The sequence below is a fragment of the Melospiza melodia genome, unplaced genomic scaffold, assembly GCF_035770615.1.
Source record: "Melospiza melodia melodia isolate bMelMel2 unplaced genomic scaffold, bMelMel2.pri scaffold_51, whole genome shotgun sequence".
NCBI classification, from domain to species: Eukaryota; Metazoa; Chordata; class Aves; order Passeriformes; family Passerellidae; genus Melospiza; species Melospiza melodia.
Genome location: NW_026948797.1, coordinates 2,080,864 through 2,100,838, shown reverse-complemented (window position 1 = coordinate 2,100,838; position 19,975 = coordinate 2,080,864). Strand labels below are relative to the sequence as shown.

At 50.6% G+C, this 19,975-nt stretch overlaps 1 protein-coding gene across 1 annotated transcript in view; it reads right to left on the bottom strand.

Annotated features, from left to right (window-relative positions):
* Nucleotides 1-307: 307 nt before the first annotated feature.
* LOC134413762 (olfactory receptor 14J1-like) overlaps nt 308-19,975 on the bottom strand; it is a gene marked incomplete at its 5' end in the record, with an annotated part of 34,643 nt that continues 14,975 nt past the window's right edge. Inside the window, 2 exons of the mRNA XM_063147797.1 lie at nt 308-373; nt 2,103-2,126. Coding sequence (XP_063003867.1) covers nt 308-373; nt 2,103-2,126 — 90 coding nt within the window. The remainder of the gene's footprint in view (nt 374-2,102; nt 2,127-19,975) is intronic.

Genomic DNA, 19,975 nt, shown 5'->3' with positions numbered 1-19,975 from the left:
TGGTCCCACCACTGATGTCCTGACCCATGTCCAGGTGATGCGCTGGGAGGGCTCCAACCCAACCCAACCCAACTTAATCATCCCATGGTCCCACCACCCATCCCATGGTTCCATCACCACCCCATGACCCACCAGCACCCCATGGTCCCACCACCCATCCCATGACCCATCATCCATCCCATGGTCCCACCACCCATCCCATGACCCATCACCCATGCTATGGTCCCATCACCCACCCCATGGTCCCATCACCACCCCATGACCCATCATCCATTCCATGGTCCCACCACCATCTCGTGGTCCCACCTCACACCCAGGTGATGCGCTGTGAGGGCTCCATGGCCACCACCAGCTTCAGGGGTGCCAGGCAGATCTACACCCACATCACCGAGGACATCAGCACCTAGGGGACCTGTGGTGGTGGCATCTGGAGGGACATGGGGGTGGTGGCCACCATGATGTTGTGGAGATGGGGACATCAGGGGACACCTGGGAACACATGGTGGCATCTGGAAGGACGTGGGGATGGTGGCCACCATGATCTTGGGGAGATGGGGACACGAGGGGACACATGGTGGTGGCTGGTGGGATGTGGGGATGGTGGCCACCATGATCTTGTGGAGATGGGGACATCAGGAGACACCTGGGGACATCTGGAGAGACATGAGCATGGTGGCCACCACATCACCATGGAGATGGGGACACCAGGGGACACGTGGTGGCATCTGGAGGGACGTGGGGACGGTGGCCACCATGATCTTGTAGAGATGGGGACATCAGGGGAATCAGGAGACACGTGGTGGTGGCATCAGGAGGGACGTGGGGATGATGGCCACCACATCACCATGGAGATGGGGACATTCTGGGGACATCAGAGACATCAGGGGATATGTGGTGGCATCTGGAGGGACGTGGGGATGCTGGCCACCATGTTGTTGTGGAGATGGGGACATTCTGGGGACACCGTGGGGATGTTGCTGCCGCCACCGCAGCCTCGTGCAGCTGCAGGGACCGGGGGACGTCCCCTGGGCTCGGTCACCCGAGGGACGCGGGGACATCGGGGAGCGGACACAGCCGGACCTGGGGCCACCCTCACCCCCTGTCCCCACAGCCACCGGGGACCCGATGTTCCCAAGGCCACCCTCACCCGATGTCCCCAAGGCCACCCTCACCCGGTGTCCCCAAGGCCACCCTCACTCAATGTCCCCAAGGTCACCAGTGACTCAGTGTCCCCAGAGCCACTGTCACCTTGATGTCCCCTCCTGGTGCCACCATGGCCACAATGTCCCCAAGGCCACCATTTACTCAATGTCCCCTCCTGGTGCCACCATCGTCCTGATGTCCCCAAGGCCACCATCACTGACCTGATGTCCCCACAGTCGCTGTCACCCCGATGTCACCCTTGGCTTTGTGTCACTCTCTGGTGCCACCAATGTCCTGATGTCCCCAAGGCCACCATTGTCACCTCAGTGTCACCACTGCTCTCGTGTCCTCTTCCGGTGCCACCATGGCCTCAGTGTCCCCAAGGCCACCACTGCCCTGATGTCCCCAAGGCCACCATCATCTCAATGTCCCCACAGTCGCTGTCACCCCAATGTCACCCTTGGCTTTGTGTCACTCTCTGGTGCCACCATGGCCTCAGTGTCCCCAAGGCCACCATCACTCAATGTCCCCAAGGCCTTGTGTCACCTTCTGGTGCCACTGTCACCCTGATGTCCCCAGGGCCACCATTGTCACCTCAGTGTCACCTCTGCCCTCGTGTCCTCTTCAGGTGCCACCATCGCCTCAGTGTCCCCAAGGCCACCAATGCCCCGATGTCCCCAAGGCCGTGATGGCCCCGATGTCCCCTCCCGGTGTCACCGCTGTCCCCGTGTCCCCTCCCCCAGTGACCAAAATCCCATTTTTTCATCCATTTTTATTCATTGACTTTGTTGGGGACATTTGGGGACATTCTGGGGCCATTTGAGGACATTTGGGGCCATTTGGGGACATTTTGGGGACATTTGGGGACATTTGGGGACATTTGGGGCCATTTGGGGACATTTTGGGGCCATTTGGGGACATTTTGGGGCCCTCCCAGTTTGTCCCAGTTTGTCACTCACCGTACTGGAACGGTCTGGAGGCACCTGGGGGGGAGGGGAGGGGTCAGAGACCAGTATGGACCAGTACGGACCAGTATAAACCATTACGGACCAGTATGGACCAGTATGGACCAATATGGACCAGAATGGACCAGTATAAACCAGTACGGACCAGTACGGACCAGTATAGACCAGTATGAACCAGTACAGACCAGTACGGACCAGTATGGACCAGTATGGACCAGTACGGACCAGGATAAACCAGTATAAACCACTATGGACCAGTATGGACCAGTATGGACCAGTACGGACCCTCCCTCCCAGTATAAACCACTATCCCCAGTTTGTCCCAATCCCTCCCAGTATAACCCAGTCCCTCCCAGTTAATCCCAGTTTATCCCAGTAACCCCAAAACCATCCCAGTTCAGACCAGTTTGTCCCAGTTCCTCCCAGTAACCCCCCAATTCCCTCCCAGTGCCCTCCCAGTATAAACCAGTACCCCCCAGTCCCTCCCAGTCCATCCCAGTTCCTCCCAGTTCAATCCCAGTTCCCTCCCAGTCAATCCCAGTTCCCTCCCAGTATAAACCAGTCCCTCCCAGTTCATCCCAGTCCATCCCAGTTCCTCCCAGTTCATCCCAGTCCCTCCCAGTATAACCCAGTTCCATCCCAGTCCATCCCTGTTCAATCCCAGTCCCTTCCCAGTTCCCCCGTCTCCCCCAGTCCCTCCCAGTTCCCTCCCAGTATAAACCAGTATCTCCCAGTCCCTTCCAGTCCTTCCCAGTTCCCTCCCAGTCCATCCCAGTGCCTCCCAGTATAAACCAGTTCCTCCCAGTATCACCAGTGCCCGCAGGCGCTCTCGCTCCATTCCGTGACCTTTGAGGGAACTGGGAGGGACTGGGAGGGACTGGGAGGGACTGGGAGGGACTGGGATAAACTGGGACGGAATTGAGGGATACTGGGAGGAGGGAATGGGACAGACTGGGACAAACTGGGGGATACTGGGAGGGAACTGGGAAGGGATTGGGACAAACTGGGGGGGGACAGGAGGGGAACTGGGACAAACTGGGAGGGACTGGGAGTTACTGGGAATGTACTGGGATGAACTGGGGAGTTACTGGAACGGACTGGGGAGTACTAGGGGTTACTGGGATGAACTGGGAGTTACTGGGATGGACTGGGAAGTTACTGCGGGGTTACTGGGAGTTACTGGGGAGTTACTGGGAGTTACTGGGATGAACTGGGATGAACTGGGATGAACTGGGGCCCCACGCACCTTCCCAGAGCAGCCGCTGGAACTGGAAATGGGGGGGGGGGGGAACTGGGAGGAGGCGGGGCCAAGGGAGGGGGCGGGGCCAAGGAAAGAAGGGGCGTGGTCATAGAAGGGGCGGGGGCAGAGCTGCGGAGGGGCCGGGGAGAGACTGGGACAAACTGGGACAAACTGGGGCATACTGGGATGGACTGGGAGGGACTGGGACATACTGGGAGGGACTGGGACATACTGGGAGCGGACTGGGGCAAACTCGGACATACTGGAAGTGATGCTGGGATGAACTGGGAGGGACTGGGATGGACTGGGAGTGATACTGGGATGGACTGGTCTGTAGTGGGATGGGCTGGGAGATACTGGGAGGCACTGGGGCAAACTGGGATGTACTGGGAGCGATACTGGGATGGACTGAGAGGCACTGGAGGGTTAAAGGGGCTGTTCCCGCCTCCGCCGCCTCCCATTGGCTGACGCTCCCGCCCGTCACTTGCTGAGACCAATCAGCGCCCGGGAATACGACCCTGGGGCGGGGCCTGGAGGCGGTGCCATTTTAGAAACTTTTAGCCTTCAACTCCCGTCATGCACCGCAACCCTATAGACGCCTAATGGAGCCGGGCCTACAGCTCCCGTCATGCCCCGCGCTCCCCACAGCGCCCGTTATAGCCTTCCCGTGCCCCATTGGCGCCCCCAGACCCTGCGGGACCCTCGGCTGCCCCCCAGAGCTCACCCGGGACCCCCAAACGCCTCCTGGGACCCCCAAATGCCCCAGGGCACGCAGAGGCCTTCTAGCACCGCTTTCGGGCCTACATCTCCCGTCATCCCCCGCGGCCACAGAGCCCCCTCATGGCCGAGTTCCGGCCCTGCCACTCCCGTTCACGTCCCGCGCCCCATGGAGACCCCTCAGAGCCCCCCCAGGTGCCCTCCAAGGGCGCCCCGAGGCCACAGGGTCCTCTCAGATCCCCTCCCGGATCCTCGAGCGCTCGTCACAGGCAGTTCTGGGACTACAGCTCCCATCGTGCCCCGTGGCTCCATTAAGCACCATTAAAGCAGGGCCTCTATCCCCCATGATGCCCCGCGACCTGATTAAAACAAAGCCTTCATCTCCTGTGATGCACCGGGGCTCTAATAAAGCAGCGCCTACATCTCCCATCATCCTCCGCGCCCCATAGATCCCTATTGTATCCGTGCATACAACTCCCATCATCCCCTGAGCCCTATGGAGCTCTATTACACCGTGCGTACAACTCCCATGATCCCTCTCACTCCATAGAGCCCCCTTATACACAGGCCTCCAACTCCCAACATGCCCTGTGCTCCATAGAGCTCATTATACCCACGCCTCCAACTCCCATCATCCCCTGAGCCCTATAGAGCTCTATTATACCCGCGCAAACAAATCCCATGATCCCCCGCGCCCCACAGAGTCCCGTTATACCGGCGTTTACATCTCCCATCAACCCGTACGCCATAGATCTCTATTATATCCACGCCTACAACTCCCATCATCCTCCACGCCCCGTTGAGCCCCATTATACACAGGCCTCCAACTCCCATCACCCCCCGCGCCCCACAGATCGCCGTTAATTCCCTCCCACACCCCAAAAACCCCCCAAAATGAGGAAAAAACCCCAAATTTCTTTGACCACCAACACTCAGACACCTCCGAGCTCCCAAATCCTTTAATATTCACAATTTCCCCCTGTTTAACCCCTCCCTCCCATCGAGTTCAGCTCAGCGGGTTTGACTGAGCTCCGTCTCCTCCACTGGGGGTTTTTGAGGGGATTTTGGGGTTTTTTGGGGGGTTTTTGGGGTCCCTCAGAGCAGGGCCCGGCCCCGCTGGGTGGGCAGGACCCCGAATCTCCGTTTCAGGGCCAGGCGGTGCCGCGAGAATTTGTCATCGGGGGAGAAGCGGGCGGGGTGGGCCGAGCGTGTGGGGAGCCCGGCCGGGGACACTTTCTGAGGGGAAAATTACACAGAATCCTATAAAATCCCACAAAATCCTACAAATTATCCCAAATCCCCCCTCAGGACAAGCAAACTCCCCCAAAATTCCCCCAAAATCCTTAAAATTCCCCCCCCCCGCCCCCCAATTCCTCTCCTCAGGACACACGAAATTTCCCGCCAAATTCCCCCCTCAGGACACCCCAAAATTCCTCCAAAATCCCAAAGCTGGCACCTCAGGACACTCAAAATCCCACAAATTCCCCCCAAAATGCCCCAAATTCCCCCTCAGGATCCCCAAAATCCCCCAAATTCCCCCAAAATTCCCCCCTCAGGACATCTAAGATCCCTCAAATTCCCCCAAAATCTCCAAATTCCCCCAAATTCACCCTAAATTTCCCCCTCAGGACACCCAAAATCTCCCAAAATGCCCCAAATTTCCCCCAAATGCCCCAATTTCCCCCAAATCTCCCAAATTTTCAACTCAGGATCCCACAAAATGCCCCAAAATCCACAAATTCCCCCTCAGGACACCCAAAACCCCTCAAAATGCCCCAAAATTCCCACTCAGGATGCCCAAAATCCTCCAAATTCCCCCAAAATCTCCCCAAATGCCCCAAATTCCCCCAAATGCCCCAATTTCCCCAAAATCTCCCAAATTTCCCCCTCAGCATCCCCCAAAATCCACAAACTGCCCCTCAGGACACCCAAAATCCCCCAATTTCCCTCAAATTACTCCCAAACTTTCACAAATTCCCTCAAAACCCTCGAAATTTCTCCCCAAATCCCTCAAAATCTCCCAAACTGCCCCAAAATCTCCCAAATTCCCCCCTCAGGCTCCCCCAAATTGCCCCAAAATCCACAAACTGCCCCTCAGGACACCCAAAATCCCACAAATTCCCCCAAAATTCCCCAAATTCCCCCTCAGGAAACCAAAAATTCCCCAGATTTCCCCCAATTTCCCTCGAAAATCCACATTCAGGACACCCAAAATGTCTCAATTTCCCCCAAAATCCGCAAATTCGCCCCTCTGGACACCCAAACCCCCCAAAATGCCTCAAAAATCCCCCAAATTCCCTCCAAAATCCTTCAAATTCCCCCAAAATTCCCCAAATTTGCCCTTCAGGGCACTCAACTTCCTCCAAGTTCCTTCCCCCAAATTCCCTCAAAATCCCCCCTCAGGACACCCAAAATCCTCCAAATTTCCCCCAAATCCCCCAATGTCCCCCCTCAGAACACCATCCTCCAAAATCCCTCAAAATTCCCTCTCAGAACACCCAAATTCTGCCAAATTCTGCCAAAGTCCCCCTCAGAACACCCAAACTCCCCCAAATTCCTCCCAAACTTCCACAAATTCCCTCAAAATCCTCAAAATTTCTCCCCAGATCCCCCAAATCCCTCAAAATTCCCCCAAATTCCCCCCTCAGGACACCCAAATTCCACCCAAAATTCCCCCTCAGGAAACCCAAAATCCCCAAAATTCCCCAAAATAACCCAAATTCCCCCATCAGGACAACAAAAATCCCCCAAATTCCTCTCAAATCCCCCAAAATTCCCTCTCAGAACCCCGAAATTCTCCCAAATTCCCCCCTCAGGACACCTAAAATCCCTCAAACTCCCCAAAGTCCCCAAAATCCCCCCAAACTCCCCCTCAGAACACTAAAAATAGCCCAAATTCTCCCTCAGAACACTCAAACTCCCCAAAAATGCCCCAAATTTCCCCCTCAGGATGCCCAAATTCCCCCCAAAATCCCCCAAATTCCCATAAACTCCACCAAATTTCCCTAAAATTCCCCCAATTTCCCCAAAATTTCCCAAATTCCCTCCTCAGGACAACCTAAATCCCACTAAAAAACCCCTTAGCACACCCAAATTCCCTCAAATTCCCCCCAAAATTCCCCCCCAGGATGCCCCCAATCCCCCAAATTCTCCCAAAATGCCCCAAATTCTTCCCCAAATTCCCCCCTCAAGACATCCAAACTCCCCCAAAATCCCCCTCAGGACACCCAAAGTCCCTCAAATTCCCACAAAATCCCCCCAAATTCCCCCTCAGGACACGCCAAAACCCCTCAAAATCCTCCAAAACCCTCCCAAATTCCCTCAAATTCCCCCAAATCCCCCGAATTATCCCTCGGGACACCCCAAATTCCCCCCCCCAAAATCCTCCAAATTTCTTCCTCAGGACACCCGAATTCCCAAGATTTCCCCCAAATTCCCCCAAAATTCCCCTCTCAGAAAACCCAAACTTCCCCAAAATGCCTCAAATTCCCCCAAATCCCCCCTCAGGACACCCCAAATCCCCCAAATTCTCCAAAATCCCCCAAATTCCCCCTTTGGGACACGAAAATCCCCCAGATTCCCATTTTTGACCCCCAACTTCCCACCTGATCACCCAAATTCCTATTTTTAGTCCCAAACTTTCCCTTCATTGACAAAAATTCTCCTTTTTTAGTCCCCAATTTCCCTTTCTGGCCCCAAATTCCCCTTCTTTGGTCCAATTTTTCCCTTTTTTAGACTAAAATTCCCCTTTTTTAGATCCAGACTTCTCACCTGAGCACCCAAATTCCCCTTTTAGGCCCAAATTCTCCTTTTTGGTACAAATTTCCCTTTTTTGGACCCAAATTCTCCCATTTTCAGCCCAAATTCTCCATTTTTGGCCCCAAATTCTCCATTTTTGAACCCAAATTTCCCTTTTTAGTCCCAAATTTCCCTTTTTTGGACCCAAATTCCCCCTTTTTTTTGTTACAAATTTCTCATTTTCGGACCCAAATCCTCCCTTTATTCAACTCAAGTTCTCCATTTTTGAACCCAATTTTCCCCTTTTTAGTCCCAAATTCTCTCTTTCTAGTCCCCATTTCCCCCTTTTCAGTCCCGAATTCCCATTTTTTATTCCCAAATTTCCCCTTTTTTCTAACAAATTTCCCCTTTTCGCCTCACAACTCACATCCCTATTGTTATGAACAAAAATTCTGTTGATTTTTTTCTGTGAGAAAAAGGTTACCACTGTTGCTGCAGGGGTTCTGCCTGTGTTATGGTAATTACGGGTCGTTGTTGTTAATGGTTGTTTTTGTATCAGTAAAAGCCCTGGCTGGGGCAAGTTGATGGCCCTTCTCTGAGACAGTGAAGGGTGGGGTACCTCCCGAACAGTGAGGAGAAGAGACTTTGGAGGGGAGGGATATGCAAATAACTCCAAGGACCAGCATGCTGTGTGGGACCCCTGCTCTGAATGCACTTAGAAAACCCCCAAAAAAACGAGCCACCTAAGAGTTGAGAGATTGGAGTGACGTCTGGATGAGAGGAGCGGAGTGCTGGGCCTGCAGAGATGCTGAAAACCTTCGTTGTTCCTCACCCTGTGTTCGAGAGCCCCCGGGCCAGGTCTGGGAGGAAGCAAGACTGAGACCAATTCAACATTGGAGGGTCTTGATGCCCTAAAGGCTCCCACGAGGATCGGACCCCCAGTTCTGCCCTTAGTGACAAAGCTGCACATGTTGTCCTCCTCCACTGAGTTACCCTGGGAGAGGCAGCGGGAGACTGCAGCCCCGCGGAGCTGCCCAGTCCTGAGCTGATCGCTTATAATAAAGGCATTAAAAGGAGAAAAAGTCTCCTGGCCCTATTTATTTCAGCTGGGGTGCTCGTCCAGGATAGCCACGCCGAAAGATGACACCAGGACTGGCCATCTTGGACCTCCAGGACAGCTGGCTACCAGGACCAGAGGGATCGGCTCAGGAGCAACGATGCAGAGGAGCACCGGAGCACCGGACTGGTGAGAAATCCGGTGGCGGGATTGGGAGACGTGCACATGAGTGTGTAAGTGAGACGAGGGCCGGCAGCCAGACCCTCAACCTGAGAGTGGACCCCTAAGTACCGCGTTTCTGAGCTTTCGAGAGAAAGCCAGCTGGGAACAGGGGCGGTGCTTGGAACTAGTGTGAGTGAGTCGTCTCCTAAGGGGGGAAAAGGGTCCCCCCCCCTCCGGGCATGCAGAGGCAATATTTGTATGAGTGGCACGCACCCAAAGTAAGTCCTGACAGAGGGAAGTCAGGCAGATTTGTAAGTCCCGAGAAGGATTCGGGTAGCTCACAAGCGCTGCAGGCAAAGTAAGTCCTGACAAAGGAGTCAGGCACAAACCCCAGCGAAGGAAGCTGCGGTTTGCTTTTAAGTCCTGATACGGTGAAGCCTAAGAATTGGCAGGTTAGGCAAACTAAAAATCAGGCAGTTGTTTTTCCTGACTGAGGGAGTCAGGCATGACCCGGATTCTTAGGCCAAGGTTTCGTGTATTCAAGTCCTGATAGATGTAAGACCTGATGTTGGGAAAGTTGGGCAATCAGGAGATCGGGCAGTTGGTTCAGTATAAAGTCCTGAGCATCAGGCAGAAATTTGAAGTTTGGTGGAGGAGGCTGAAGCTCCTCAGAGGAGTTTTTTTTGAAATTACCTGTCAGTAGAGGCACCTTTGGAATTTTTTGCTATTGAGATCTGAAAAATGGGAGGGTGTAATAGTAAAAAGACCGGCAAGAGGCTGAGGTATATACATCCCCATAGTCCCTTAGGAGAACTGTTAGTAAAATGGAATTCTACAGAGGCCACGGAGGGATTAGATAAAGTGAAAATGATCCACTACTGTGTAGAAGTCTGGCTAGAATTAGAGTTGCAAGGAGGATGGCCTTGGTGTGGGACAAAGGATAAGTGGATGTGCCAACAACTAAATAATTATCTGACAGCTCGAGGGGATATTGATCCTGAGCAATTACTGTATGTATCTTGCTGGGTAAAGAGCGCTGTTGAAGATGAAGAAGGTGCAAATTTGTAAGGTACAGAGGAAGAAAGAGGGGAATGAAGGAGGGGATGATAGGACTAGTAAAAGATGGAACCCCCTGGATTATTTGCCTCCTTCTCCCCCTCCACCTTATAATCCTTTTCTTCAAGCACCTCAAATGGCAGGTCCGGTTCTTCCCCCGGCTGCCATCTCATTACCACCTGCTCCAATTCCTCCTTCTACCTCTTCAGCTTCCCCTATGATAAACTCAGTATCTCCTCCAGCAACCACTCCCTCACCACCCCCTTCAGCTCCTCCAGTTCCTTCTGCATCACCACAAGTGCCTACTCCACCTGCTGCATTCTCCACCCCTTCTCCAGCTCCACTTAATATCCACACTCAGGCTCTTCTCCCCCTCCTATTGCTGTCCCTTTACCTCCTCCTAGTTGGGACACAAATGCCTCCTCGCCCAGTAAACAGCTATCAGCAAATACACCTGCTGATGTGCAGAAAGTTCAGGGTAACCCAGATATCCCTCAAACTAGTTTGGCATCTGAAGATGGGCCTTACTGTAGCACCAGATCCAAGACCTCCAAGGCAGAGAGACTCTTTCCCCTCAGAGAGGTTCCTATGGGAGGAGTAGCAGGAAGTGTTGGCTTTGTGAATGCTCCCCTAACTGCTTCTGAGGTGAGAGGATTCAAGAAAGAGTTGGGACATTTAGTTGAGGACCCAGTGGGCATAGCCAACCAAGTGGATCAATTTCTAGGTCCAAATATCTACACTTGGGGGGAGATGAATTCCATCCTGAGTATATTATTTTCCCCAGAAGAGGTCCAGATGATAAGGGCGGCTGGCATAAGAATTTGGGAGAAAGATAACAGTCCAGGACCCCAGGTGCCAACAGGTGAATAGAAATTGCCACTAATGGATCCCAGCTGGAACCCTAATCAGGAGGAGGGGAGGAAGGCCATGAGGGAATATAGGTCGTTGATAATTCGGGGGATCAAAGAGTCAGTTCCCAAAGGAACTAACACCCAATTGGCATTTGAGGGTGCACAAGAGAAGGATGAAGCTCCTTCTGCCTGGCTTAATCGCCTAAAGCGGAACTTCCAGTTGTACTCTAGAATAGACCCAGACACCCTAGAAGGTCAAATGCTACTAAAAGTCCAATTTGTTACCAAATCTTGGCCTGATATAAGGAGAAAATTGGAAAAGATGAAAGATTGGCAAGAGAAGGACATTAATGAGTTATTAAGAGAGGCATTGAAGGTGTATTTAAGGAGGGAGGAAGAAAAAGCAAAGGCCAAGGCTAGGATCATGGTTGCTGTAGCTAGAGAAAGTGCAGGGTGGGCGGGTCCACCACCAGGAGGAGGCAAGGATAGGTCAGTACTGTCAGGTACAAGAGGGATGGAGAGACCTCAAGGCCCTTTGAGAGAGCGACATTGCTATTACTGTGGAGAGGCAGGACACATCAGGAGGTTTTGTAGAAAGCTCAGTCTCGATGCGGCAATAGCCAGGGAACTAGATAATTTAGGGAAGATCCTTAGAGGTGACAATTAGAGGGTCAGGGGCTTTACACTTTAGGGCACCTGATGCAACATCTAGAAGAGCCCTTGGTAAACTTTGAGGTGGGACCCCTAAATGAAGAATTAGAATTTTTTGACTAGATACAGGAGCAGATAAGTCCTTTCTCAACAAGGTAACATCTGAAGTTAGACAAAAACAGCTAAGTAGAAAGGATATCCAATAGCACCAAAACTGGCCAGTAACACTAAACTTGTAATAAGTGATGTGAAAGTAAAAGGTACCTTATTGTTTTCTTGCTGTGTGTGTGAGAGTGAGTCACAAGCAAAGTCAGCCTCAACTTCCCGGGCTGGTGGGAAGGGGGCAGTAGAAGTGTGTGTGACCTGCAAACCAGGCTTGTGTCCCCTGGGAAGGTGGGGGCTGTGGCCAAAGTGTGTGTGTGACCTGCAAACCAGACTAGTGCTCCCCAGATGTGTGAGGGAGCCGTAGCTGTGAGAGCGTGAGTGACACGCAGAGAGCCTCACAGGTGAATGTGCACCAGAGGCAACCAGAGTCAGGGCCCTTCCAAGAGGCCCAGAGATACTGAGACCTGTGGGCCAACCCCAAGGTGAGGGGGGGCTACAGGGACCCGTGATTTTCTAGCAATAATGATCCAGTTTGTGTCTTGAGGGTGTGAAGGAATGTGTGATAGTGAATGAGAAATAAAAGACAGTGAATATAGACTAATGAGAATAGAGGTAATGTAGATTGTGCACTACAAGTTTTACCACATCTCCTTAGAGGGGAGAGTATTGTGTAGAAGAATGGTGTAAGAAAAAAAAATTAAAAATTTAAGTGTAAGGGGTTGAAAGAAAAGTAGTATTTAAGCTGTAAGTGAAAGTAAGAAACAGAAGAAAGAGATAAATAAATAAGATCTTGAAAACAGAACAGAAAACCAGTGAATTAAATACACAGAAAAATAAGAGAATAAAAGCACTCTGGGAGTTAAGTTAGCTAACCGAAATACAACTCCCTGCAAAATTCAGAGTGTGCAGAAGTTGGTAAGAGAAACATACAAGCTATGGAGAGGTTAACCAATAACATTAAACCGAGAAACTGAGTTTTGATAAAATCATAAAATAGCAGACCATCAATGCTTATGTTTGAAAGCCTGTTTCAGGTACTCTTCATTACTAATTCGACTGTGCAGACCAAAAGAAAGAGGTTGGACTCACATCACTCTCACCCCCTGGCATTGGACCAGGATTCAGCATCAGTTTTTTTCCCTCTGGCATTCTGGCATTGGACTGGACTCCACCCCATTCTCCCTCTGGCACTGGATCGGACTCCACCCCATTCTCCTTCTGGCATTGGGCCAGACTCCCAGTTTTTCCTTCTGGCATTGGGCCAGAGTCCACACCACTCTCACCCCCGGGCACTGGATAAGGATTCAACCACATCACAAGTTAATTCAGCTGAGTATACTGTGACTTAAAGTTGACTCTCAGAAGGAAGAGTCAAAAAGACTGAACTGTATGGGAAAATAATTGGTATCAGAGTTCTAACATTGCTTAAAATGTTTCAAGATGATTCTGTGTAAACTATGTTGGTAAAAAATTTAAGACTGTGAATAAGTAATTATGGTTAAGTTCCCCAAGTTAATTTTAAAGACTCCAGGTTAATCCTCTACAGAACACTCCCCTGGGAGGGGAAACCAAAATTGGTAGGGAACAGACCAAGAGAGGTTTAACCAGAGAAGCAGGCAGAAGGGACTCTAAAGAGCTTGGAAGCTTCTCTTCAGTAAAATTCCCCAAGAGGCAAGGCCAGGTGGGCAGGCTGTGCAAGATGACCCATACCGGACTCTTGGGAAGGGTAGTACTGATGGCTCTGATTGCTGGTGGTGCTCAGGGGAGCCCAGCTGAGCCGTGCAGTGAATGCTACCAACCCCTCTGTGAGGAGGAAGTGAGCTCCTTGTCCAACAGAGTCCACATCAGTTCTAACCCTGATTGTGTTAACCTCTCCCAATTGGTCCTTTATCAGAAAAATAAGAGAGTGTATTGGAGAGCATACAATACTGCCACTTTTAGGCAGCCACTCCTAGGAGAGTGCCCTATAGGGGAAGCCTGGTTGTGCTTTGAATGTGATGCTGCTGAAACAAGCTCAGTAGATCTAGTAAAAAGAAAAGAAATGGTGAAAATGGTAAGAAAAATTGTTTGTAACAAGTATTTAGCAGTGGAGTATTCAGCCACCCAGTGGATCCCAAGAGATCCAAACAAATTAGAGTCTGTTGAAAAAAAAAGAAAGAGACAAGTGTGATCACCAAGAAGTTTATGAATGTCATGAGTGTACTGAAAAAGAGATAAACCCCTTTTGGAAAATGAAAGAACTGTGTATATGTTGGGAATGCCCAACAGAAGCTGAAAACACATTTCAGGGGAGCTCAAAACCCCAAGGTTTAGTCTCTGATAACACAGCACACACAAAATTGTCAGGTCTGGCAGATGCACCGCTAGAATGATAAAACCAATTTTCTTATTATTACCCAAAGAAACTGGATCAAGTTTAGGAGTTCCTATATATAATGATTTGGGAGAAATTAAACAGATTAAGCAAAGTGAAATAGAAATTGAGGAAATTCAAAATTGTAAAGGACACGTTCAGACCCCAATATTTATGTTAAACAAAGTCATCAGGCTCCAGGCAGTATTAAAAATAAAGAATGCAATTATTAGAAACATTTCAAATGAAATAAAAAATTAGCATGTGTAAATAATCAAGAACAAACTCCTACACTTGATTCCAGTTGGTGGGAGAACCTGGAGATTTTCAAAAAGGATGTATGGGAAAAGGTAGTTTTTCTCACTGTGTGTATACTTGGAGGATTGCTCTTTTTACTATGCTTATTTATCTGTTTCATTAAAATAGTATTTGCCGTGCAGACCAACCTAAGGAAACCAAGGAAAGTAACAAAGTTAAGTAACCATGATTACCAAAGTGCAGAAGAAATTTATAGTCAATTTGAAAAATTAAATATGAAGCCCATGAGTCCAAAATTGTAAGTTGATGCGAGCTTAAACTTTAAGCTCGATCAAAGAAAAAGAGGGGGGACTGTTATAAACAAAAACTTCTGGTAATTTATTTTTGTGAGAAAAAAGTTACCACTGTATGCTGCTGGGCTGCTGCTTGTGTTATGGTAATTACGGGTCGTTGTTGTTAATAGTTGTTTTGGTATCAGTAAAAGCCCTGGCTGGGGTGAGTTAATGGCCCTTGTCTGAGACAGTGAAGGGTGGGGTACCTCCAGAACAGTGAGGAGAAGAGATTTTGGAGGGGAGGGATATGCAAAATAACTCTAAGGACCAGCATGCTGTGTGGGACCCCTATTCCAAATGCACAGAGAAAACCCCAAAAACAACGAGCCACCTAAGAGTTGAGAGATTGGAGTGATGTCTGGACAAGAGGAGCAGAGTGCTGGGCCTGCAGAGATGCTGAACACCTTCGGAGTCCCTCTCGCCCTGAGCACGGGAGTTGTCCCTGGCACTGAGGGCCGGCTAAGACAGCCAGCAAAAGTAACATCGGGAGGGATCACCATGCCCTAAAAGGCTCCCAGAAGGACCTGATCCCCAGCTCTGCCCCTAATGGATAAAGCTGCGCATATACTCCTCCTTGGAGTCGCCCTGGGAGAGACTACGGGAAGCTGCAGACCCGTCCGCACTGCCCAATCCTGAGCTGATCACTTATAATAAAGGCATTAAAAAGGAGAAGAAGTCTCCTGGCCCTGTTTATTTCATATAAGGTGTGAATTCAGTTCACAGCATGACAGCATATGAATTACCAAGTGCCATGGCCAGCCCATACAGCTAACAGTGTTATAAATAAGAAGCTTGACTAGGCCAATATTCAAACAGCAATCAATTTATTATTTAATATGGTAAAGTATGAGCAATACAGCACTGGGTACAATGGAGGAAGTTTTCCCTCCAACTGCACACTGATAGTTGAGGCTTACAGGTATTTATAAGGGTACTCATCAGGTTTTTCAGCAGTTTCTATTTCCAATTTTTTTTACTCATCAGCAATTTTTATTCCACATTATTACATCACAATTGTGATTTTAATTTCTCAGGATGTATTCTCAAAGGAGTATCCCCAGATGGTGGTGGTGCATTTTCCGAAAGAAGAAATACAAATCCCATCTGGTGGGGTCCAGCTCCCCAGATGTGTGTACACCTTTTAATTGCTGAGACTATAAATCTAATAACAGTGATGTCTTGCTTACTTTTGGTCTAAGCCATAAATCCTTGAGGTGATGTTCATCTTCCTTTCTCAAGCTGTTTTTCTCTGCTTCAATGAGGCGTGAGATAAGCATATTTCCTTTATATGTATTCCAAAGCTACAGTTTCCAGGATACAAGTAATATTCTAAAATTATACTTCAAAAGGTTATTATTGCAAAGCATTTTATGGATTAAATGCAGGCAAAAAGCAACATCCTTAACACCTTAATTCCAATGCTCCTAAATCAACCAGGGTTAATTGCAAACAAAAGATAGGTTCAAAGGCCTTTTTCCATGCTTTATTTTCCTCAGTTATTATTAGAATTCACAGCTCTCCCATTGTCGGGGTCCACACATCTCGCATTCACAAATGCACATATTGCCTGTTTGTACCTGACATGAAATACAGCTTTGCATCTCACAGAGGCCACTTTGGGGTCCCTTAAAACATTTCTGGGGAACATTTGGGGCAGTTTTGGGTCTGGTGAGAGAATTCAGAGAGAACTTGAGGGTCTGGAGGACACTTGGATGAGCCAGGTGGGAACTTGGAGGGGTACTCAGGGATTCTGAGGGACAGTTCAGGGTCCGGGACAAAACTTGGGTGTCCAGGGGGGCCCTAGGAGGTCAGGGAGGGGAATTTGGGGCCCTTCAGGGTCCGGGTGGGCCCTTGGGGGACTCAAACGGGGCTCTCGGGGGCGCAGGAGGTGACGGGAGTTTTAGGCGCGGGTATCAAACGGTTTAAAGAGGCCGCGGAGCATCATGGGAGTTCTGGGCGCAGCTGCACTGGCTCTCGGTGGGGCGCAGAGCATGATGGGAGCTGTAGTCCTGGAAGTGGCTCGAACACAATGTTTGGGGTCCAGGAAGGCTCTTGGGGGACACTTTTGTTTCCAAGCCGCGACTTGAGGTCCTTGGGGAAACTTAAACTGTTTGGGAGCGCTTGCCGGGAGCTTGGGGAGCTCTAACCGGGCTCTTTAGGGTGCAGGGCACGGCAGGAGTTTTAGGCATAGGACTGTGTTCTGAGGGGCCGTGGAGCTGTGGGGATGACAGGAAATGAATTCCCAGAAGTGGCTGTACCCGGCATCTGTGTGGTTCAGAGCACTCAAGGGGTCCGGGGACACTTTGAGGGGTCCCGAATGGGTGCTGAGGGAGCACGGAGGGATCCTGGAGGGTCTGGGGGAAAATTATGGGAAAGATGTGGGCGGATACCGGGATTCTACCGGGGCATGACGGGCGTTGTAGGCCCGGCTCCAATGAGGCTGTAACAGGCTGCGGGGCATGATGGGAGTTGTATGCAAAAATAAAATATGGCGCCCATCTAGGCACCAACCCCAGACTCGGATCCCTGGTGCTGATTGACTGCAACTGGTGATGGGCGGGAGCCTCGGCAAATGGGACGCGGTGGAGGCGGTAACAGCCTATTCACCCTCCTCCAGTCCCTCCCACTAGAGCTCAGTTCATTCCCAGTACAGACCAGTAAACCCTCAGTAAAGCCCAGTTCATCCCAAGTACAATCCAGTACAACCCCAGTGCCCCTCCAGTTCCTCCCAGTACAGCCCAGTCCATCCCAATACACCCGAGTTGATTCCCAGTTGTTTCCAGTTCATCCCAGTGTCATCCACAGGATGCCCCAGTGTCCCCAATCTTCTCTGCAATAACCGCAGTGTCCCCGTTATGTCCCAGTATCCCCCAGTGTGACTCCCAGTATGTCCCAGTGTTTCCCACAGCATTCCCAGTGTTCCCCAGTATGTCCCAGTCCTCCCCAGTGTCACTCCCTGTATATCCCAGTGTCTCCCAAAGCGTTCCCAGTGTTCCCCAGTATGTCCCAGTCCTCCCCAGTGTTTCCAAAGACAGTTTCATTTCTCACGGTGGCCGTGGCAGCCAAACCCAGCAGTGAGGTCAGTGCAGTGCCCATGGCCACAGCCCCTTGCAGGGCCCAGTGCAGCTTGGGCTGATGATCCACCCTCACAGCTGGCCCAGGGCAGCTCTGCAGTGCCTTTGGTGGCACCTGGGACTGGCACACACCTGAGCAGTGTGTCTGTTTGCAGTGGGGAAACTCAGAAGTTTCAGATTGCTTCGAAAAATCCCAAAAAAGGGAAAACCCCTCTGAGGCTGGGTGCAGCCAGCTCTGCAAGCACAGCAGGGCCCAGGGCAATGAGGACAGACAGGATGGGGCTGGGCAATGTGGAGCAAGGTTGTCCACACTGGGTCAGAGCTCCAGGCACAGCTTCTGTGAGCAGGCCAGAGCTGCTGAGGAGAGACCCTGGGTCAAAATCAATCACAGAATGCTGCAATCACCTCTTCTCCAAGTAAAATAAAATAAAATAAAATAAAATACAATAAAATAAAATAAAATACAATACAATACAATACAATAAAATAAAATAAAATAAAATAAAATAAAATAAAATAAAATAAAATAAAATAATCCTTTAAAATAGGAAAGTGTATTTTTTACAAGTCTTTGAAATATTTCTCTAACACTGGACTAGGAAAATTTTAATGACCCTCTCAGGGTTTTGGTGTTGTTTACATCAGACTCAGTCCCTGGGAGTGCCTTTAAAAAACTTCTCAACAACTCAAAATTAAATTGAAACTCCAAAGTTTCTTGAGGTTTAATGGGTCCCACATGAGGGACACAACTGACAAAGTGTCCCCAGGTTCCAGTTAGAGCAGAACACTGGAGGCAGTGATGACAGCTGGGGACAAACAAGGCCAAGGTGTCTCTGGTGCTGAGAAAAGATGGATGTGTTTCAGGAATGCCAAGGGCCAAGGCCTGAGCCCCAGCCCCTGGCCAGGCAGATCCTGTCCCTCCCTCCTTGCTCAGGGCTCTTGCTGGGATTGGCACTGGCATGTGGGGATGGGCAATGCCAAGGGCAGGAGCATGGGGCGACCCCTGCCAGGCTGCTGAGCAGGGACAAGGAGGCAATGAGGCCCCAGGCCTGCAAGGGTCACTTGTCCCCTCATGGCCTCAGGCCCAGGCCCAGCAGCCATGGCCAAAGTGCTGCCCAAGTTGGCTCTGGCAGGGCTGTCTTGCAGCTGCTGCCCATCCCTGTGCCCTGTGCAGCCCAGGCTGTCCCACGTTGTCCCTGCCCTGCGCCTCTGTCCCTGCAGGCTGTCGGCTTCCCCCGGCTGCCCCACCTGGCTGGGCCCTTCCTTTGCTGACAGCTCTGCCTCCTGCCTGCCTCTGCCTGCCCACACAGAGCCTTGGGTTGATACCAAAAGGGTTCATTTCATTTTTACCCTTCCTGTGGACTTTCAGTACAGGAACAAGGCATGCAGGGGCTGCTTTCCCAGCAAGGATGGTTGGAAGAGAAGAAGAAGACATCTGGCTCAAGGGTGCAGGGATAGAGAAAACAAGGACTGAATCTGGGAACTTGTGGTGGGTTTTATGGAAATTGATAAATTGTAATTCACATTTAGCAACTGTACATATGCAACACACTGGTAGAATTACAGGTCCGTGTAAGGTCAGGAGTTATCCCTCACTGGGATAGAGCTCTGGCGTGAATAAATAACACCCTCTGAAATATCAAATTAGTGTTAAGAAGCCTCTTCTGATATTTCAGAGTATGGTGACAGCGGGGCTTCACAGACCCAAGGAGTCAGCTGTGACACTGTGCAAACTCATGGAACAAAGGGTCCATTGTGACACAGCAGAACCCCTGGAACCAAAATCCATTTTGGCACATTGGGACCTAATTGAACCAATGGTCCATTGTGATACTGTGGATCCAAGGAAATCATTGTGACCCTGAGAAACCTCTTAGAACCAAGGGGCTATTGTGACACAGCAAGGCCTGGTGGAACCATGGGTCAATTGTGACACTGCAGAACCTCATGGAACCAAGGGGACCGTGTTCAACGGCGGAACCTCATGGAACAAAGGGTCCATGGTGACACTGCAGAACCAAGGAGACTGCTGCTGGCAGTGTGAAATCTCATGGAACCAGAAGTCCATTGTAACACAGCAAGGCTTCATGAACCAAGGAACCATTGTGACACTATGGGGTCTTGGCAGGCCAAGGGGCAGTTGTGATACTGTGTGGCACCATGGAACCAAGGAGTCCATCGTGACACTGCAGGGCCCCTGGAACTAAGGATCCATGGAACAGTGGAGGACTCCACGGAACCAGAGGTCCATTGGGACATTGTGGGGCCTCATG